This window comes from Tenrec ecaudatus, chromosome 8 (genome assembly GCF_050624435.1).
Source record: "Tenrec ecaudatus isolate mTenEca1 chromosome 8, mTenEca1.hap1, whole genome shotgun sequence".
Taxonomy (NCBI): Eukaryota; Metazoa; Chordata; class Mammalia; order Afrosoricida; family Tenrecidae; genus Tenrec; species Tenrec ecaudatus.
The window spans coordinates 143,444,572-143,467,808 of NC_134537.1; the positions used below are offsets into that span (position 1 = coordinate 143,444,572).

General features: G+C 44.6%; 1 protein-coding gene and 1 non-coding gene across 2 annotated transcripts in view; one reads left to right on the forward strand and one right to left on the reverse strand.

Moving 5' to 3' along the window:
• The window catches only part of SELENOI (selenoprotein I), a 42,603-nt gene that overhangs the window by 14,104 nt on the left and 5,262 nt on the right, over window positions 1–23,237 (reverse strand). Inside the window, exons 2-5 of the mRNA XM_075556999.1 lie at window positions 10,147–10,215; window positions 8,875–8,983; window positions 4,813–4,887; window positions 981–1,243 (exon numbers count right to left, since the gene is read on the reverse strand). Coding sequence (XP_075413114.1) covers window positions 981–1,243; window positions 4,813–4,887; window positions 8,875–8,983; window positions 10,147–10,215 — 516 coding nt within the window. The remainder of the gene's footprint in view (window positions 1–980; window positions 1,244–4,812; window positions 4,888–8,874; window positions 8,984–10,146; window positions 10,216–23,237) is intronic.
• On the forward strand, window positions 395–528 carry LOC142455857 (small nucleolar RNA SNORA42/SNORA80 family). The gene has a single exon (XR_012785971.1). It is a non-coding gene; the product is annotated as a small nucleolar RNA SNORA42/SNORA80 family (small nucleolar RNA).

Genomic DNA, 23,237 nt, shown 5'->3' on the forward strand with positions numbered 1-23,237 from the left:
TCTTGCACTGGATGTGTTGGCAAGTCTTCTTGCCTTTAAAAATATTCTTCTTTGCCAACAATGCCGTACAATTAACTTCTAAACAATGCAAGCGACTGGCCATCACCTTTAAGGGCACACGAAGGCCCCCCTACACTGGTTAAGCCATAAAAAGGATGTAATTTGCCCCCCATTCTCTTCATTCCTCAAAGGCACTCCCAACCGCAGGGGTTTAACTGGAGCCTTAGGTGCAAATGGGCAAACTAGCAACACAGAAGGGACTCAAGGGCAGGGAGTGTTAGTAGCATTTGGTTTAAGAAGGAAGGACAAATATCTATACTCAAACGTGGAAGATGAAGACACAATACCAACAATGTAGTTACATGTGCGTGTGTATGTTTTAACATAAACAGGTGCATAGGTTTGGATTTGTGGCAGGTCCGATACCATGGGCCTCACACAGTGTGCCATGACAAAGCAAACTGTCATCCCAAACCATTCCCTGGCTTTACCCCGTAGGCTTCAGGCACTGAAGCGGGTTGCACAATGGAAAAAAAAAAAAAACAGTTCAGTTCATGTGAATGAGCATTGAATAACCTTAAAACAGGTTAGTTGGTATGACTGTGGCATTGGGGTTGTTTAAGAGAACATCGTCTAGAGATATGAATGACAGAATGTCAAGAATTTCCTTTAAAATAACAGGTGGAATAAATGAGGAAGGACGTAGATAAAACAAGACTGGCCGTGAGGGTAGGTAACTGCTGAAGCTAAGTAATGGGTAGAAAAAGGTCTGGCAAACTAGTTGTGTGCGTGTGTGTGTGTGTGTGTTCTGGAGGAGGGAGCACGTGTTTGAAATTTTCCATAAAATGGTAAATAGGATCATAAAGGGGGCAAAGGCACACATTCGTTCTAAGCAAAAAGCATAAGGCAATAAAGAATGGGGAAAACTTTCTGGAACATTCAGGGCTGGGTTGAAAATGTAAGGCAGAACAAGTACTTACCACCTGGCTAAGGTCGTATCCCCATGGCAGGAAAAGAATGCCTGTGTTATACTTTTCCCAGTGAGACAGGATGAAGGAAAACAAGACTACCCATAACAGGATATAAAGGACGAACACACTGACACCGGTTGATCCTCGCCCAAAGATGGAATACACAGTGACCACACAGTACACACAGGCCCAACTATCCAGGCCATGGTCAAAGAGCTCCCCTAAGGGGGTGCTGGAGTTGGTTCGACGGGCTTGCTTCCCATCCACACCATCTGGAACAGAAACACAGCCACAGAGAAAGAGTCAGCATTTCCACCAGTCTGGAGAAAATCATCTTTAATAAACTGAAGGAAAACAAAACAATCAGTATGTGTATCACCAGCCAATACGCAAAAGTAAATGACTAAATAACACTGAGCTCTGTTTGTCACAATTCAAAGACGACAGAAATAAAACCTGTCAGGCCTTCATGTTCGAACTCAATATTAAAACACGATAGCATGCTGAACGACCTGAAGAAGCAGCTTTCGATTGGGATTGTGAATTTCTCCAAAGCAGTCCGCCTAGCGCTGGGGTTGTTCGACCGCTTGGGCATAAATCAGTAGGTGTGTGGCCAACCGTCATTTAGTGTATGCCACCTATTTGATATTACAGTCACTTGCTTGCAGATCCACTGTCTCCACGGCGCTTTCAGAAAAGGTGTGGTGTACAGAGCATGATTAGCAAGTATGAGAACCCACCTTACTGAAACTGTGTATGCTCGGTGGGTGAAGGATTCCGCTTCTGCCCTCCGAGAATTTACAATTGAGAAAGAGGACAAAAAAGCATGAAACGAAACACAAACCAGAAAGGAATACAGGCGAGAGAAGGGTGCTTTCTCTGCGCGATAACAGTGTCTACACAAGACGAAACATGAGCTGCACAGAATGAGTTGGGTTTCAGCAGATAAGCAGCGAGAAAGGAGTGTGCTATTTCAAGAGTGATCGGCAAAAAGACGGCGATGGAAAAGCACAAGGCAGGCTTGGGGGGACACGCTACGGCGTTTAATTTGACTGGAAACGAAGTCTGCGGGAAGGGGGCAATAAAGAGATCGGAAAGTTGTGGGGAGTCTGAGGCTCCTGCAGGCGTGTGAGTCAGGGGTGACAAGACCCGGCTGGTGTCCCATCCCAGGAAAGGAGATCGGAGAGGGGTGCTCATGGCGCCAGGAGTAGCAGAAATGAAAAGCTCAGGGGTGGGGGGGGGGCGGGGGGAGGAAATGGGACAGGATACACAAAAGATAAGATATGAAGTCTAAGGACAGGGAGACAAAGATGAGTCACGAGTCTCCAGCCCGGGAACGCAGAGCACGGCAGTGTGCCAAGAAACAGGGAAGTCAGAGGGAGGAACGCAGGCTGAGCACAGCTTTCGCTCCTGCAATGAAGTGGGGGCAGGCCACTGACATGGTAGTGTCACGTGACTCCGTCCAAGGACACTAGCGACTGTGGCCAGAGAGGCTGGGGAGCGAGAGCCTCCGGATCACCTTACCTTGCCATGGCCATGCCGAGTCAAGAGTACTAGGACAGTCGGGAGAAAGGGAAGGGACAAGGCATAGACAATACCCCCTGGGAAGGAGGGAAAAACCCAGCTAAAAGGGAAGAATCTGGATTTTTTTCTTCCAAAAGTTTCTCCCCCCAAAATATCATGTTAATAGCTATGGACACTAGAATTAGACTGATGGTAAAGATTCGCGAATAAGGAAGTAAAATTTTGGGGGGAGGAGCGTTTCTCTTAGTCACCTCAGTATCATCCCCAGTACCGACCTCGGTTGGTGACAAAGAGGGCCTTTCAGAAATATTGTAAGAGGAATAGTTGAAAGGAGGAATCACAAGTCCCTGGGGACCTCTTTCACGAGATGGGAACGAAAATATGTCCTTCAGAGTCTCTCCACATGACTCAACTGGCTTAGCAAGGCCCTATTCTTCAGTATAACTCATGCCCAGGTATTATGAATACTGAATTAATGATATATTAACTAGGTTTGGGACTTTTGCTCACAGAACCCATTCCGGTTCCACCCCTGGGTGCAGACGTTTCATCTTGGTCATGGTCGTTGGGCAGTCGCTGTGGTCACATATTAATATTTCTACCACGTAATACATGCATGAGTAGTTGCACAAAGCGGAGCAGATGAAGCAGAGCAGATGGAGATGGAGATAAAGAACTTGCCTCGGGGCAAGTTCTACCACGAATCGTCGAACCAGGATTTTCCATGGAACTGTGGGCCTGAAGTAAAGGGCAGATGGTGCAATGCAGCACAAACCAAGGGGCTCTTTCTGAAAGGACAGAGCTCACACACGGCCCACCGTTGCCTCCTACCTACCTCGCCCCTTCAGCAGCCCTCAGCCTGTAAGAGCATTCTAAAACCTCAGCGCTAATGACAAACACACAAAGGCTTCTGCCTAAAAATCTTAACTTTCAACTATGCTTTCCCTCATTTCTCCCAAACGGCAACAAGCCTGGTTTCTCTAAAGCCCTGGAGCGCTGGTCCCCTACCGAGTTTGCGTTTAATGGTTGTAGGTGTATTCATCTTAAGGAACTTAAAGGCAGGGTCTGCTTTTTTTTAACATTTTACTGCGCCTTAGGTGAAAGTAGACTTGCAAATTGGTTTTCCGATCAATAGTTCATTCACAGATTGTCCCGCAACATTGTTGCAATCCTGCAATTGGTCGGCACTCCCCACTTCTCTACCCAGGGTTCCCTGGCCCTGGCCCTGGCCCTGGCTGCTCCTTCCTCATCTGCGGTTTTAAGCAAAGGCTGCCCTTTTCGCCTCATAGACTTGACTGTTCTAAGGAATGCATTCTGATTTATCTTATAGGCCTATTAATTAGGTGAAAGGGGGTGAGGCCTCTGGGAAAGGGTGCAGTTTCAACTTAGAAGCCTGTCTTAGAGCCATCAGCTCAGGGGTTCTGCCCAGTCTCCTTCAGCCCAGTGGATTTTGTTTTCAGTTGAACTTTGTTCTCCCTTCTTACTCATTTTAACCGGGGGGCATTCCAGGCAGTGTGGGCTGTCGGGCACCTGCTAGCTCTTCCAGTCTCAGGTTGAAGAAGGCTGTGGTTGATGGGGCTTCAGACTAACTGCTTCTGCCTTCAGTTGTCATCATTGCCCTTTGTTCCAAGCAGACAGAGACCAAAGTCTGCTTTCGTACAGATTCTCTAGCATTACTTCCTGAGTGCCTACTTAGCGGGTGTTAGGTCCTGTTCTAGTTCTAGACAGGGGGGAGACAGCAGTGAACAAAGCACCCACCCTCAAGGAAGGAACGTGCCTGTGCTGGCTCACTTTGTAGCTGCAGAAGCCCGACCATAAACAAGAAAGGCGTACACAAGCGAACCACACCACCCTGCTGCAGGGCGTTGGCGTGAGTGCTCAAGAGAAAGGGAAAGCAGTGAAGGAAGATGATGAGACAAGACAAGGCATGCAGACAGACAAGACAGACGGTCCCGAGGAAAAGCAGTCCGGACAGAATGAGGAGTGCAGCCAGGACGGCAGATGTCCCTGACCACTCCTCACTCCATCCAGCAGCAGTTGATCACCGACCACTGCATGCTCCCACTGTGCTGATAAAAGCTCCGGCAGAGCTTTGTTTCTAAGGAAACCAATTACAAGCTTGGTGATGGGCCTGATTCAGCCTATGGGCCATAGCGGGCAACTCCTACCTAAATGATCTGAATTCTTAGCAATGAATGGCGTTTTTCAGAGAAACTCAAAAGCGCATACATCAAACTGAACCACATATTAGTAAGTCTAATTAAAGGGCATACAGCCATCAGTCTCTTACGGAAAGGGGTCATTGGCAAAGTCTTACCGAGAGTGTAGGCTAAGAAGCTGAGGATGCCCACCACAATCCAAACCCAATCGGGGACATGCTTGTGACCTGGAGCTGCAGAGAAAAGCAAGTACAGTTATAACACAGTCCAAGTACATCGGTTCTGATCAAAGTGTACAAAGCTAGGAGGAAAGGATTCTGTTTCTTAACTAGAGGCTGAAGTACTTCTATGACATATACTCGAATATGAGCCGACCCGAGTATAAGGCAAGGTACCTAATTATTACCTGGGAAATGCAGAAGCTATTGGTGAGTTTCAATATCAAAACAAATGAAAATAAAATTACTAAAAATTGAGACAGTGGTGTAATGTATTTAAATATTTATTTTAAATAAAAAACATAAATGAAAGGACAAGTTATTTAACATTAGTAAACCAGCACAGTAAGTGGAAAATAGGTTCAACAAAAACAATAAGGTATCAACAATGATACCTTAATAGTACTATTCCCTGAGCTCAATCAGCAACCAAGCTAAAATGTAAAGAGTTAAAATCCTTCAAAACTGGATTCCTCATCATCATCCATATCCCAATGCAGAGCTTCAGCTGGTGTGAGGGCATCATAGACGCTTTCCTCACTGAGATCGCCGTCATCACCATCACTGCTGTCATTTTCATACAAAGTGCAGTCTTTACTGCCATCCATAGCATTACTAATGATACATTTCTGGAAGGCATGTCGCACCATGTCTTCTGGAATGTCTTCCCATGCATCTCAAACCCACTTTGCTATTAACTCTATGTCAGGCTTCATGAGATTTCCTCCTTTTGTTAGTTGGGCTTCACCAGATGACATCCATTCATGCCACATCCTTCGCACACGGTCTTTAAAAGGTTTATTCAAAGATACATCCAGAGGCTGCAGTACAGCTGTAAGCCCATCTGGAATAAGGGCTAAAGTAACTTCACTAGATTTTGCCAATTCTTTTATGTCATCCAATAGGTGGGCTCTGAACATATCCCAAACAAGCAATGATGGTTTTTTCCTTAAGGCTGCTCCTGGTTGTCGGTTCCAAATTTCTTCCAGCCATTTTTTTGTTCTGTCTTCATCCATCCAGCCTTTAACATGTGCACGCAAAGTAATTCTTGGTGGGAAATTAATCTTTTTAGGCAAGGTCTTTCTTTTTAAAATAATGACAGGACGCAGCTTAGTTTCATTAGCCAAACATGATAGAACAACTGTAAAGTGTTTTTTACATTTCCTGTGGTTTTGAGAAAAATGGTTTTTTTCTCCTAAACTTGTCACAGTTCTCTTGCTTGGAAGATTAAAAGTCATGGCAGTTTCATCCATATTCCCAATATCTGCCAGGCCATAATTATAAATCCTTCTTTGTTTTATAATAAATGACTGGAATGACATACAGTAATTTTTTCTTCAAGGTCTTATGGAAATTTCTGGGAAATCTTTGTTCTTTGTCTGAAACATAGTAGGCCAAAACTATTCATGAAGCGGGTACACCATCCTGCTGATGCAGCAAATTTTTCAATGCCTGGTGCTTTATATTTGTCATCCTTAGCCATTTGTAGAGCACATATGTGGATTCCCATGCATGTTACACAGTAACCATTTTGACGACACTCCATAACCCATTTATGCAATTCACTCTCTAGAGCCCCATAAAAAGACATTAAACCACTACGAGCTTTTTTAGCTTTTGGAATCTGTTCCAAGTCAGCCTTCATTTTCCGCCACTCCCTCACTTGCTTTTCGTCAACACAGAATTCCCTACTTGCAATACTGTTATTGCTCGCTTCTGCTCTTGACACAACCTTCATTTTTGAAACCAGCCTCATATGACCGGCGTTTTTGTTTTTGTTCCTGCCAGCTTAAGTGAATCACTACGAGTGCTTCTGCGAATTGGAGCCGCCCACGTCATAGGATGGCTCTAATTGGTTAGATGTGAGTAAACAAACATTCAAAGCCCTGCAGTGTCAGCGGGGCTTTGAATGAACAGGGGAGAAATGGCAATCACCCGGGAGATGTTATACCTCACTGAGGTACCACTGACCCGTGTATAAGCTGAACCCCAATTTTTCAGCACATTTTTTGTGCTGAAAGACTCGGCTTCTACATGAGTATATATGGTAGTTTAGAACCATAGCGGTAAACACTGGCTAAAGCAAAGGAACACTCCCTGGCCCCCCTTAAACAATACACACTTAGTTTGAGGTTTATTCCTAATTCAAGACTGATTGTTCAAGATGACTTGAAAATTATATGCCCAGAATAGAAAATAAAAATTACTTCTGGATTTTTTAAAATGCTTTAGATTAATCTAGTCCTCGTTACTTCTGATAATACTATAAACATGTATTGACCCTTTGCCTTTATTGATCTTTTACTCTCTCTATTATCACTTAGCTAAACAAAAGACCTTTTCATTTGAGGATAGATTACCTCCAGGGGGTTGGCATCAGAGTCGCTCTGAAATGTCTGTACCGCATGTCCCCGCCCACTCACCCCCAGGTCTCTCTTCCCTCTCCCCCACCTCATGATAGAATAACTAGAATCTATAGTCCTTTCTTTGGAATCAACCAGCAATGTGATCTTGAAAATAACAAACAACCTCTCTGTTTCCCAAACACAAAATATGACATCTGAACTCCATGATTTAACTGATCCTTTTAAGTTTTAAGATATATTTTTTCCAATTTCTGAGCTGCACTGTTTATTTTGCTGCTTGAAACCTAAGTGACAATATGCTACTACAATTTTGGGATTTCATCTACACCTTTACTACACTGCAGGCACAGAAATATGTGGACACATTTTTGGAAAGAGAATTGACATTTTGCAAAACGCAGCAGACATTTTAATTTATACACGAGAAAAAGAAGTGTTCAAAGTATATACATTTCAAGTTATTGCGGGTAGCTCTAAGATATTTTTTTGATTCTCTTAATAATCATGATAGTCTTTGTTAGAATATACAGAGAAAATAACACCAACTAAAATACAAATTAAATGCAATACCAAAATCTTGCTTAATGAAATGATCTCATTGTTCAAATAAATAAATGTGAGGATCTCCTAGTGCTTCAGAGTTGGCATTTATGACTTCAATTATCATTTTGTTGTATGAACAAAAGAAAGGGCTAGCCAGTAAGCTGATAAAATTTTGGTATGCATATAGTGTTTCAATATTCAGAATTTCCATCATTTCAAAAAGCACAAATGTTTGAAACTCTGAATTTCCCTACAAAAATAATGTAGTCTGTGATTATTAATTTCCCCAAGTCAGCCCGCCAAAACCCGTAGAACCTCAATATACCAGTTATAATACTAAAACTCCTCGCCACCATCATCTACCTCTATCTGCTTCTCTCAGCTCCATCACTGGCTAAGCCATGGAAATACATCTTGTTCCCCACTACTCTCCATCATCCCAAATATACCGCAAGACCTAAAATTCTTCCCTGTGGCCTAAAGGAGAAACCAGGTCTGAGATAAAGTGAGGAGTGGGAATGACGGGGAAAGACACTGATGTGTAGTAGGAGGAACTGGATAAAATGTTCCAAAATGATGCCTTTCTTCATTTCCTCAAAAAGAGGCCAAACCACATCTGTCACTGACCAGTCAAGGTCAGAGAAGCGTCTTCAGAGGGCACTGGCATCACTGCAGACAAATGAAATTCTGAGCACAAGGGAGCCAGATCCCAGCCCACTTTCGTCTCTGATTACAAAACGGGAAAGGGGGTTCCTAGGACTTGATAGGGATGCTGGGCTCTGCTTGTGCCCATTTTTCAGGCAAGTGTAACAGTCCTAATTTTCCATATTCTTGTATACCCAACATTTCTCTATTATTCAAATCCCACTGCTCTTTACACCGCAGATTTAAATTCAGTCGGCATACTGGTGTTACATATCGAGAAATACATTATAGAAACAAAGCGTGGCTTCCGTACACGATTCTTCCATTTTACAAACTACGATAGATTAGTCAAACCTTTTCAGAGATGTGGGCATGTGAATAAAACCAGAAAACAACATCTCATTTTTCTCTAGACATTCATAGTTTTGTATCAAAGTGTTAATCTTACCTGAAGCATAGAAGTCAGGATCAAAGTATGTCATCAGTAGAAAATTGAATACAACCATCAGAAAGCCAGAAAAGGTGATCAGATTTGGAGCCACCCAAGTAGGAAATACCTATTTTTTCAAAGAAATTATAAGTTAAAACAGAGGGCTTGTTCTACACTACATATGTGGGTAAATAAAAAAAGCACTGCTCTGGGGGGGAGGGGGTCTGCGCGCGCGCGCTGATTCACACACGTATGGTCTTATGCCAAACAAAACCTGCTCAAACACATCTCCGCAATCAGTGGGGGCTGCACACAAGTCCTCTCCATCTTAATAAGGTGCCTTCAGAGAGAAAGAAAGCTCCAAACGCAACAGTGGCTTCCCAAAGGAATCTGGGAGAGATGTCAGCCTATAAGGGTGTGGCAACTGTTTTTGGAATTCCCACAGGGTGAGCTTTGGAAGATTTTCTCACAGGACACAAAATCATCATGGGGGCTTGGTATGAAGAAGTAAAAAGAAAACTGAAAAACACATTGGTGAGGAAAAGGCCAGGAAAGTCATGCCAAGGAAACATGTTCCCATCACCACAATGTACCCATTCATTCCTCGAGGACACCAGGAGCAGTCCTGGAATTGCACTGGCAAACCTTGCCCCCTCCACCCCATTAGCCTGATGCTGCCCCATCAGACTTCTTTTTGTTCCAAATACTAAGCACATTTAGAGAGAACACGATTTGTGCCCAACAAGGATGCCAAACGGCCATTTTGGCCTGGTGGAAATTGGAGGACACAGAACTGGGCAGGGAGGAGGGGGGCTAGAGAGCTGGGAGCACCACCTTCAGAATGGAAACAGCCTAGCTGGGGGATATGTCAAGAACATGGCTCCACATTTTGTTGGGTTTGCTTAATAGAGGTTTTTATGATTTTTATAGTAGTATTTTTTGACTCATCCCTGTGTTACAACATGCAAATCGAAGTCATAATGAAAGTTAGGAATTTGAAAGATCGCATTCAGGAACAGTTTATATCTTAAAATATAAACAATAGTATCTGCTTGATAGAAATCAGCATTTCTTTCTTTTTACCATCGATACTTCAATTTCTTCTAGAATGAACCCACTTTCATAATCAATTCTGTAAATGTTTTTAATGCACTTTATAAAGATGGCACCTTCCTGACTATCATCTTTGTTTTCATCAATGACCTCAATCAACGAAGGGAGGCCTCAGATAACACCACTACACTCAACGTTACCCCGACCACACTCCAGAAACTCATCACCGTGACTTACCTTTACGACAGTGTTCCAGAATGGGTGCATGACATACAGAGAGATCGGATTGGTGTCCAAAGCACTGTACTGTTACCAAATGAAACAAAAACAGTCACAGTTAATCACTGCATTGAGCGACAGAAATATATTGCTCAAATGCCAAATAATGCACAAGAAGAACCTGGAAAATATATCGACTTATTTGAAATGACAAAAGTGGAATAGCAATATAAAGGGGGAAAGACTGTGAATGAGTGAGTGAGTGGGTTTGAAGGGGGAGAACCACCAGGGAAAGTCTAAAGACCAACTTCTAAACCAAAGATTTAATCTTACACTGGTTTCATCCACACACCCAGTGTGCAAATCATCAGGAAAATCATGGATTCATCCTTCCCTCTCAGGGAACTTTATAATAATCACTGTACATCAGTAGAGAAATATATAATACTTACATGTTCTTCCACATCTTCTCAACCTCCTTTGTTCCTCCCAATTTACAAGGATCTAGTTGTATCCCTTCCCCCCACCCCAATACCACTTCTAATACACTTATACTAACTGTGCAGTTTTAAGTTACTTTCACCTCTTAGTGTCTGCATTTTGACATGAGATCATAGCACCTACCTCTAAGAACTGGCCTAAGAATAACTTCACGATATATGAACTAAAAGTGCTTGGGACAGTATCTAGTCCTCAGCAAGTACAGACTCAGAATGAATAGCAGGGGGATGGCAGACCCCTTTATGTCAGCAGAGTGGATAGCATGCCGTAGCTCAATACAAAACACTGCCACCAAACGGATTCCGACTCAAGGACACTGTACGGGACATGGTAGAACTGCCGCCGGGGGGTTCAGAGACTGTAACTCGGTACTGGAGTAGAAAGCTCCGCCCCTCGCCCCCAGAGTGACTGGCAGTTATAAACTGCCCATCTTGTGGTTAGCAGCACAATGCATAACCACTACATCCTTAGAAATAGGGTAGGGTGGTAATGGGACTTATTTTGAATGATTGAGGTGTCTACTAAAAAGCCAAGATATTTTAGCAAGTACTTTGTATGTGAACCTTAAAAATCATGTAGAACACTCATCACACACACACTGGAGTTGTTGACACACAGGAAGCAACCACAGGGATGGGGACAAGGGTCACGAACTGTGAAGAGACACTTCCCACCCTAGTTCATCGGTGGGACATTTACACAATGTCCAACTAGTGAAATGTTTGAAAAGCTGTGGATGGCGTTTTGTCTTTATTCTGAGTGTGCATGCGCATAAAATACACAGAAACCCTGGAGTATCTGATTTCTTTAAAATATCATAATTAAGGATCCAAATTTCTTCCTGAATATATTACAAACTCCATCCATGTCTAAGGCTTCTTCATCTTTCTAGCCCATTCGACCTAACGCTAGATTAAGTGGAACAAGAGAGTGGGGTGGAATAGAAAGAAAAGTAGAAGGCCATGAACCAGCAATCTAGACTCCGAGCTACTGCTGAAGGCCCTTGTGGCAGTGGAGTGGGCTACCCAGAGGACTGCTTGAGGCAAGTTCAAAACCGCAGGAGAGAGATGATGTTTTCTGTTCTCATCATAACTCAGGCAGTTCCACCCTGTCTACGGGGTTGCTGGTTCGGAACCGAGTCCACGGCAGTGCGTTTGGTTCCTGAGTTCTGATTGTTGCTAACAACAGCTTTCACGTGCATGCTACTGTACAGTGGACAAGCTTTTTCACACAATATTCATCGCTACCTCTGAACCTTCATAAAATGAGGGCGCCCGAAACTGGGAAGATTGTTTGGAAGCCTTCCAGCTACAGCAGGGGGTCAGCAAACTGCAGCTCTCGGCTCTGTGTCACTCTTAGGTGCACATGGCTCTGACGTAACAGGGAGAAAAGGCTATTATTCAGATAATGGTCGTTTCATTTGTTTATAAAAATGTACTTATGGCTCTCAAATAATGTCGAGGCTCTTCCGCCTCAAAAGTTTGCAGAACCCTGAGGTAGAGAACTGACAAGAAACTCTAACAACTACTGGTCATTGGAAAGGCCCTGGGCCACAACGTGTAACCTGCAGGCCAAATAAACTAGAAAAATCACTCATTTCAACTACACTGCAAACAAAAGTTATAAGGAGTTTAAACCTGAAGGAACTGGCTTAAGGTATCAGTCAATACCTAACCCAGAGCACAGAGCACAATGTGTCTCATTCACTGTTTGCTCGATTCAAATGCTTGCAAGCCTCATGCAAACTGAGCCCATGGGTAGTGTCCCACTGTTGACTTGTTAGAGTTGGTCAACTTCCTAAACTGCTACCTTAGAGCTAACAGAAGGTGCTTCATTGATTCCAGCATTTCGGGTGGAGAAGCCCCTCTCGACTTCTGAAGAGTTTCGTAACTCTGATCTCTACTGCAGAAGATTAGTTGACGTAAGAAAAGAATTCAGAATGAAATACATGAAGGCCAGTTTATCTTATTGGATTTCAGTTATTCACCATTTAATAATAGTGACTGGGGTTCAAGTATAGCAGGAAGGATTAATCTTAAATTACAGAAGGGAGGGGGCGGGGACTAGCAAACAATAAAGCTAAGAGCGCTGTGCTCCCATCTGAAACCCTCAGCCCTGCAGTAGCTAGGGCAAGGTGGTTGGCAGTCCAGAGACGAAGAGCCCTAGGACTGCAGCGCTGTCTTAAGTCTGTAGTGAGGTCCAGTTGACGCAGGAAACCAGTCTGCTGAGCAGCGGTTAGAGAGATAAAATACCGAGGAAGAGTAGCTTATCGTTATGTTTGTTCTTCTGCTTATATTACGTCTTGAAATATTGATGGGGGTGGTGAAAGACCATTCCGGCGAATCAAAATGCTAGACATATAATTTGAGATTTAATCTGTTAGAAATCAAAAGTGCAATGCTCTACAGCAGCATGAATCAGCCCCCTCACAGGTCCCCTGTCACCCAGGGGGAACAAAGACAACGCCAAGCTGCCCGGGACCCACAGGAAGAAGGAATTACATTCGATTTAGGTGATTTGTTCATGCTTATTAAATGCATTTTGACTTGCTTTCGGAGTGTTTTGGAAGACGCCGGTGAATACCCCATTATTAAGGCCTGGGGTGACTTGATCGGCCATGATTAGAAAGGAGCAGACAAGGGTAGTGGTCAGGAGTGCTTGAGGACCACAGTCTGCTTTCGAGAGACTCGCAAGGAGCTGGAGGACGGCAAATGCAACCCTCTCCTACACACTGGCCTTTCATCGCTATGAAAATAGGTAAGAAGTTAGCTAGCCTTACTATCAATGCCTCTGGTTACAAAAAACACATGATCACAACTCGATACAATGTAGCAGCTTTTCTATAAACCAAGAGCACTCACCCCTCATCCAGAATTTTCTACAGTTTTCATTTTGCTTTATACATAGTTAAGCAGAAAAGGGCCTACTTTTTCTTCCACGTGACAGTCTTCAGAGAATGGGAGACAACGAGCTGTCCCACGTGCATCTTCCCTTGACCTCCCTGATCATCTGATAGGTTCCTCCGCGGCTCCTCTTTAGACCAAGAATCGGCACACTTTCATGTAAAGGGCCTGATATGAAGTATTGTAGGCATTGTGGGCCTCTGGCCCACTAATAAGCACTCCACAGTGCCACCGGAACTCGCAACGGCCATCGACCGAAAAAGCAATACACTTAAAAGTTCACAAAACTCGACTGACAGAACAGGTGGTCCTGCTCCAGCCAATCTGGTTTGCCCTTAAACCACCACAGAGCTGGGATCCAGGGCAAGAGGAATACTACGGCTGGGGACAAAAGTCAAGACTGCCTGTCTCTATTTCTGCCAAAGACAAAGGCCAGGTTGATTTGAGAAACTCCAAGTTGATTCTGCAAGCCTGAGGCAGAAGTCAACCCTGGGGTTTGCACCAAACTGCTTCAAAAATCAAGCAAGTTACATATCCCAAATGCTTTCACAAAAAGCAGTAATCACAGGAAACAGTGATTTCCCCAGGGATTATGTTGATGATGAGTTTAGCTCTCACCAGGCCACCGTCCCCTGAAGCGCACCACTCTCCACAGCTTATCTATGGGGGAGATGCTTCATGCCTATCTGATTTTAATGGCATTGCTTATCGCATATACCAAAATTACGAGACCATCCCTACTGATTAAGCTTAAAATAAAATTTTGCTCATTCATGCTGCTGTAGAACATTGCACTTTTGATTTCTAACAGATTAAATCTCAAATTATATGTCTAGCATTTTGATTCGCCGGAATGGTCTTTCACCACCCCCATCAATATTTCAAGACGTAATATAAGCAGAAGAACAAACATAACGATAAGCTACTCTTCCTCGGTATTTTATCTCTCTAACCGCTGCTCAGCAGACTGGTTTCCTGCGTCAACTGGACCTCACTACAGACTTAAGACAGCGCTGCAGTCCTAGGGCTCTTCGTCTCTGGACTGCCAACCACCTTGCCCTAGCTACTGGGGGGCTGAGGGTTTCAGCGGAAGCACAAGGCTACAGTTACTATCATCTCAGAGCTTTGTCTTGCAGCGCTGGTGCATCTCTGCCCCTCTCTAGATCTTTCCACTTCCCGATTGTCATCCACCCCCACCCCGTGGCGAAAGTCTCCACGGTAACCTAGCCATGCTAATTAATACCTCTATGAGCCTCTACAAAAATGCTGATCAAAGCAGGTCTTTCAAACGCTTCCTGAGCTGTTGTTACTCCCATTGGATAATTTCTCATTAGTTGTCAAACGCTGAACTGTCGTCTGGGGCAATTCTTTCTATATTGAAATTTCTATGAAAACCAGAATTACCTTAGATGTCAGAATTTTTCCAAACTCCTTTTTACCTCAGTCCAAATCAGGAAATAAATCAGACTTTATCCTTCCGTCAGTGAGTCAACAAATAGCCACGGCCCACTGCCTGTGACTCTGACTCTACCAGGCACCAGGCTAAGCTCTGGACGAAGAGACCGGTGGAGGCCGGTGCCGGGTGAATGAGAGGGAAGCATTTCATCCCGGGTGTTCACCACCCCCACCCCGTAGGAGGGGAACAAGAAAGCAAACCATGGCGAATTGTACGAAACGTGAAGGAAACCAGCGGGGGAGGGGGGTGGAGGAGGGAAACTGGGGCAGTGAAGGTGCCTGATGCAGGTGGTCAGAGAAGGTGCTCGTGGGGGAGGCGTGGGTGCACATTGCGGGGGCTGAATGCTATCAGAGTTCAGTCAGGTAAAGAAGGTGTAAGCTGTACTAGTGAGTAAGAGGGGAGGAAGACTAGAGAGCATGCGGTGTGGTCCAGCATGTTAGTCCAGCAGTCCTCAACCTGTGGGTCCTGACCCCTTTGGGGGTTGCCCTGATTCATAACAGTAACAAAATTACAGTGATGAAGTAGCAATAAAAATAATTTTATGGTTGGGGGTCACCACCACAAAAGGAACTGTATGGAAGGGTCATGGCGTGAGGAAGGTTGAGAACCACTGAGTTAGACAGAGTTGAGAAACGGACAAAATTCCCTCTGGCAGAAGTCCCCATAATAATCTGTTAACAGGGAATGAACGGGGACATCCTGAGTGCGCGGCACAATTATGTTTCTTGATCAGGTTGATGGTTACAGTCACATGTAAAAACCTATGAAGTTATACATGTAAGCTCTGTACACATATATCTTATTGGTACCCCTAAAGAGAGAGGCTATAAAGACGGTACGTATGACAGTGTAGATGTCTTTTGGGGTGAGAGGGGTAATACCTCTGCGCAAACCACCCCAGAGAGAGCTGGAAACAGCTGAAATACTAGAGGAAGGCCAATCTAGCTACAGGTTAGAGAGCAAGGGAGAGTGGTGTGAAATGAGCCTGGAGAGGCGGAACGCCACCGCCTCATCCTACAGGACCATGGCGCATTTGGAACGTGTTGAAGTTCCTAGTGGTCAGCAACCACTCTGATGAGGCGCACACAATGGCCTGGAAGGGAGTACGAGGGGAGAAACCAGTTGGAAACCCGTGACTGTGCATGAGGTTAAAACAAGCGCCTTCTCAACTGCTTCCTCCATACACTGTGAAGTGCCTACCTTGGAAAAGACCTGCAGGCATGCGAGTCCCCCTCCATTTAAGTAGAATACTGGCTCTAACGAAAGAATCACAATGACACCACCTCCCTGGTACAGCACTTTCAATCCTTTCCGTGTGTGAAGAACACTGAATTGGCATGCCTTTGGGCAAAACACACAGCTGTATGCATCTTATTCATCAGACTGAGGCTACTGCCCCCCAGTGATGCTTTGCTATCTATAATAAGCTGCTTTGTTTGTCTGTGCATCAGTAAAGGGGGAACAGAATCCCTGCTGTCCAGTGATGTTAATACAAGGCTGTCTTTATCCATCGGAAACACAAACCTTACACTGGTCATTCTTGTAGGTCACTGTGGAAAGCCATGAAATGAGGCTTGAGTTAAAAATCTTAATTCAAGAGTTGCACTTACTGCTAAACACTGCAGATGGAAGCACACTCAAAATACCATTTCTGATGTTTTCATTACTTCCAAAATGCTAGGGTTCAAAAACACCTATTGTTACTTTCTGCGTGGAGTAAAAAAGCCAGGAAAGGGCCCATTTTAGTTTACAGTTAGGCTCACTGTATGACATGGTCACATTCATTGTACAGTACAACTTCCTAGACATCGCTCAAAATGAAATAAGCACATACACTCAACCTTTTAGGAGACCTGGTGGTGGCTGTGATTATTTATTGGACTGTGATCTGCATGGTCAGCAGTTCCTCGGGAGAAAGCCTGGGCTTTCTACCGCAGTCAACAGTTACAGTCTAAGAAGTGCACAGGGTGGGGGGCAGGGGTCACTATGAGTCAGCACTGACTCAATGGCAGTGAGTTTGGTTTGGGGATCAACCTCTTTTAGGAACCTGGGAGAAAAAAAAAAAGAAAAGAAGTTTAAATGAACTCCTTTAAATTTCTCCATCTGTACAAGAAAGCTCGATGTCTGGCATGGCACTGAAGGGAGGCCCTTGCTAAGAACCACTGCTCAATTGGGAACATTAATGACACTCACTCAACGAAGGGCAGGCCACCACCATCAGCTTAGTGGGCAACGTCTGTACCAAGTAATGCATTTCAAACAAGTGAGCAAATCCCAAGCCAAGCACATTGCTGCAATGTCGAGTCTGACTCACAGCAACCCTACAGGACGGAGCTGTTAGCAGCCCCATCTCAAGTCGCTATGCCACCAGAGCCCCTGAAGTTACTACCCAAAAGCAAAACATTGAGCTGGAGCTAGTGTACTAAGACACATAAAACACCAAGTCTGAGCTTAAGATGCAGAGCAAGGGGTTATATTAATCCTCCGGCAAATGAAAAGGTTCTTACAGCCCTTTTAGCAGGACAAGCCTTGAAGAACTGCACCCACAGAGAGCATGACTCAGTGAGCAGAGTGACCTCCTATCAGGGAACACTGCCATTTAGATCTGCTAACACATCAGAGCTCAGAGGGTGGGGAGAGACGCATGGAGAGGAGCTAGCGATGAGACAAGAGCACACCAATCATGATGACAAACAGGTTTGCTCCACCGTAACCATCTATAATCACGGGAGACACAGATGAAAGGACAGGCGGGGTGAAGGAACTTGCAATCCCAAATGCATGACATGACAGCAGAGTCTTAAACAAGCGAACAGTATTAGAGAAAAATGACTGACTCTGCCTGTATACCATGACCCACCCACTGTCACTGGAGTGAGTCCAGCGCACAGCTGCCCTCTAAGAGCTAAGTAGTGATGCTCTGCTGGGTTTCCATGACCGTGAATCGCAACTTCCTCCAGCTGGTGGGTGTGAACCACCAACCTTATGGTTCCAGGCCCACTGCTTAACCGGCTGTGCCACCATGTGTCCTGTGTGCTGCTGCCTATGATGCAAATAGGAAGGAGTCTGAGAGCAAAGATTACCTGTGGGTACACAGGGCCTGGGCTGCCCATTACATTGCCACTCAGAGCTCCCTTCCTAAGACACACGTCCCCTTGTCTAAGCACTGGGAGGGGCTGTAAACTACCCGGCAGTGAGTGTTCACCTGTAGAGAGCACAGATATGAAGTTTGCTTTCTGCTTAACACTAATACAGCACTAAGTGCCTGGCATTGTTCTATGCCCTTCACGAATACAATTCATTCAGTCCCGCTGACAAGCACCTTGGTAAGGTGGGTGCTACCTAGGTTCACAGAGGAGGACACCTCATTGCAGATGCTCAATTCATCTGCTCAAGATCACATGGCCAGTGAGTTCTTTTTCATTTAATTGCTAGTCCCAAAGCTAATTATTTCATCAAGTGCATTTTATCTCACTTAGAACTAACCATAAATGGAATGCTCTTAATAGTCAACAAAAAGGATTAGCAAATATAAACTCAGGTATTCCAAGTAATCATTTTTAAGCTGAGTAGAAAAGTAAACAAAATCAGTTCTCTCTTTTTCACTGAAGTATGTTCCCCAGCGGCAAACATTAGTCACATGCTAACTAAGCAAGCGATTGAAGGTCTGCATGCTAACGCTTCTGTATCTTGGCCAGAAACACCCAATGACTAGCTGGCGAGCTTTCACTTCGTTGAGTTTTGAGAGACAGCATAGCACATTGTAATCTGAGAGCTCTGCTCCACCACGCACCTGTTGTGGGACTGAGAGCAAGTTACTTAACTCTCCGTGACTTAGTTTCCTTTGCAGGGAACTTTTTACCTTGCATGGCAGTTGAGACCATGACATGAAAAAGCATATGTGAAGCACTTAGAACAATACCTAGTGTACAGATGAAATACTATATAAATGTTTGCTATTATTATCACTACTCAAACTCAGACATTGCAATGATTCTGACCCAGTGACCCTATAGGACCAAGTGAAATTCCCCTGTGGGTTTCTGAGACTGTAGCTACTTATGGGAGTAGAAAGCCTCATCTTTCTCCCACAGAGCAGCTGCTGCCTTCAAACTGCTGACCTTGTGGTTAGTAGCCCAATGCATGATCCACTACACTATCAGGGCTACTATTGTTCAGTATTGTCTTTGCCATTGTAGTTTTCTTTCATTGAGCTGCATGTGGCTCTGCCTGGTCCCTAATATACCCTGCCTCTAATATAGCCTGGTCTCCCTGGTTTCTGTGCCTCGGTTCCTATCAGCTCTCTAAACAGGGTATCTTTTCCCAGTTTTCCCATATGTACTAATAGGTAAAATCTTATTCAGCAGAGTTTTTTAACTTACAAATTAGAGCAAATAGAGGGAAAAGTCATAATCCATGAACTGGTATTTGAGAAAGTACTAAAAGTACCCATTCAAGATGTCACATCCATAGAGCACCTGAAAATGTAATCATGTTCGCCCAACCACTGGACGTCTTCCCAGTCACTGCAGAAAACTTTCCCCCATTTCCCTTTCACTCCTTCAGAAAGCCTCCTGTCTGTGCCCAATGCAGACAGAATTCTTCCTATAGGGGCACTTGACCATTAAGTCCATATACGAGCCCGCGAGAATGCTTATTAAAAGGTGGCAGAAGACAGGTATACAAATCTTATCAAGGAGACCAAAGGACAGCCGAAGATAAGGTAAGTGTGAATGAACTATCTAGGTAATGCCATAATTCACTAATTGTAATCTGCTTGCAGTCATAATAAACAGAAACAGAAAAAGCAAGTTCTCACATTTAGACTGTTTTTCAGGAGAAGCAGTTCAAATCTTTGAAATCATTTAAGGAAACAATCTTCTAATGGAGGCAAATTCATGCAAAACTGACACAGCACGTGCAGTATCAAGTCTCTCGGGGCATGTCCTGCCACTTAAGCATCCTGCGTGTCTCCTCAACCGCATCAAGTCTACTCTATTACAAATTCAAGGCACATGCAAATGACTCAGAATAACAAATGAGCGTTCCCTTGCAATACACATCAAAACATAATTATTGCTGCGTTATTGTCAGAGATATTTTTAGTGTATCTGGAAGTGTTTGCTTTTATGCACAGAAAGGTATGCTGCACTCTGAGACAAACATTTGACGAGCATTAGCTATAAACTTACAGATTTGACTTGAAGACGGATTTAAGGACAGAATCCATTCCTAGTCCAGGAGCTGCCTGGCTTATAAAATATGGTGTTCACATATTGTCCTAGTTCACAAACATCCATTGACATTAAGCAACACGTGACTGTAGTTTCTTTAGAAGATGGCATTTTCTTTGTCTTAATTCAAAGTCCACACACAATCCACCCTTTCTATCCAGGTTTGCTCTTCCGGGTCGCTGTAGAATCATCCAATTCAAGTGCCCTGTATGAACGATGACTAAGTTATCCAACCAGATGCACCTTCATTTCAATCTTAATCGCTCTGCTGTCGGGGAAGGGGCAACCTCTTCCTGAGCTGGACTACCACGACTTACCAAAGGCACTCATGGAAATCTTCAACCTGGGCTCATCTTTCTAGACTGGGTTCGGCGTTCACCTCCAGCCCCTCTCCGAAGCCATCCTCAGCATTCACCCCACTCCTTGGAAGCCGCCTCCTGTCCTCTCCCATAGTACCCAGCCCTCACCTGACTGCAGTGATGAACTATGGCCTTAGTTCATCTTACCCGACCTTCACGTCCCCTCCCCTGTGCTGTGCTGGACAGAGTGGGCTCGAAGACGCTTGTTGAATGAATAAAATGAACCAAGACTGAGGGCCCAATCCTGGTTCCTGAATCTCTCTTAAACAACTGTTCATTGCAATTCTGATGAATTCACAAGGATCACAATGCCAAGTTAATTCACTCCCAGAGTAAACCAAGAAGGCACTGTCATGGAATTGACTCCGATTCACACCTGAGCTCCTGACACTGTCAGCCTTTATAGAAGCAGAAGACTTCACCTTCCTCCCATGGAGTGGCTGAGGGTTCAATCTCCTGACCTTGTGGTCTGCACCTGGTGGAGCAGGCCATGCTTTAACCCACTATGCCACCAGGGCTCCTTAACGACCATCCTAATACTCTCCTACTCACTGCTGGGGAGTCAACTCTGTCTGACTCAGGGTGGCCCTGTGGGACAGCGTAGAACTGCCTCTGTGGATTTCTGAAACCATAACTTTTTACAGTAGAAAGCCTCATCTTTCCTCCACTTGGGAGCAGATGATTTTGAACTGTTGACCTTGCAGTTTTAGAAGCACAATTTGTAACACACTATGCTATCAGGGCTCTTTCTCAAACTTGAAACTGGATAGGTACTCTGATTGGCAACAATTGTATCATGAGTTGCTGTTCCTCTCTTGCTCCACATTCCAAATATCTTTTTCCACACTCCAAATATCTTTTTCCACACTCCAAATACCGTTAATACCAGAAACGAACTCAGCATGACATTCTTCTCTTGAAACTGAACGAGAGTTTCTCTGATACTTCCAATCTAATGCAAACTGATACAATTTGAAGCTAATTGCTACATTATCAATGAAAGGTCTTCTCCATCTGTCAAGGTAAATCCCATTGGACGGTCTCATTCTGAGGTCAGTGGGGAAACTCCTCAGCTCTAAAGAGCCTCTGTTCTAAAGAAAGGAAAAGTCCAGGGGAGCTGAAATTCGTGACCATGGTGTGAGCCCCTTGTCTCAGCAGACCTTTCCCACATCCCCACTTCTAAAATCACTTGTATTCTTTCCCTCACAGTGGACTCTCATCTATCTGCCAGAGCCTATTGTGTTCAAGGCATTGCGCCAGACTTTAGGCACAAGCTGCCCAGGGCAGCCACAGGCCCCGCCCTCCCAGAGCTCATGTCCAACAGCGGAAAACACAGTCACTATTCAGCGGACTAACAAAACTGGAGGTGGGTATGGGGGAGAGGCAGAAGCATTAAGAGAGTCTGTAACAGAACCCGCCCCTAGCTTTCTCCCACACCACAAACCCATTGTCATGCAGTTTCTCGCCACAGAAATCTAATCGCCACCCACGAGGATACCCCTTTCAGCAGCTACTTGGTGTAACCGCCAGGTTTCCGACTGAAGCTCTCAGCTGCACCTCTAGGTACGGGTTTCAGAAGTCATTCACACACCCCCACCCCCATCCCCACCCCCCAGCTGCTTTCACAGTGTCCATTTGTCTCTGCTTCTATGGCTCTCCTACACAGGGTCACGCCAGGAACTAACAACCCCTGAGTGTGTCCCGACCTTATCCACCTTGGAGTCCATCTTCTTTTCAAAGCTATTTTTTTTATTATTGAATCATTTTATTTGGGGCTCATACAACTCTTATCACAATCCAAACATACATCCATTGTATCAAGGACTCCTGTACATTTGTTTCCCTCAAAACGTTTGCTTTCTACTTGAGCCCCTGGTTTCAAAGCTATTTTAACCAGGAAGCGCCTACGGGGCATTTGCTACATGGAACCACAATCCGAAGTGTGATGACCGGAAGGAACCGCCTCTGGGCGAACTGCACAGGAGAGCAAAGCGGGCCACAGGAGGGGGCTTCCTTTAGACACCCTCAGGTTCATTCCAGTAGCCTCTGCAGAAAGGTCTGGGTGATACCACTTGTTCTCTCTCTCCTCTAAGGGAGCCACTTTACACTTGAAAAAACCTGGATTTTAATAACACTGGACACTTGCTAAATTGACCTTTGTATTCCAGGATGGCAGGAAATCTGTTGTCAGCCACCGGAACTGGAGTCAGAAAAGGAGAGGACCAAGACCGCTGCTGATCATGAAAGCGCCTGTCTAGTTTGAGAAGGAGCCCTGGCAGCGTGGTGCTTCCGTGCTGGGCTGGGAACAGTTAGTTAGTTCAAAACCACCGGCGGCTCGACAGGAGAAAGATGAGACTTTCTGCTCTGCAGGGGCAATTCTACCCTGCCTGTCCGGTCACTGAGTCAGAACTGACTCAGCAGCAGGGAGTTGGGGAGTTTATCTAGTTTGAAAACATAAATCTTGTGGTAACCACCTATTAGAAAAAGTAGATTCTCTATTACAAACACTTCTGGCACATGAAGCTTTTATTTTATTGGCACTTAGTTATTCAAAAAAAGCAGAGCCAAGTTCACTGACTCAGAAAGCCAGACAGCTTTACAGGTCAATATTTACATTGCAGAATAGATAACAGGAGGGAGCAGGGTCAACACCCTT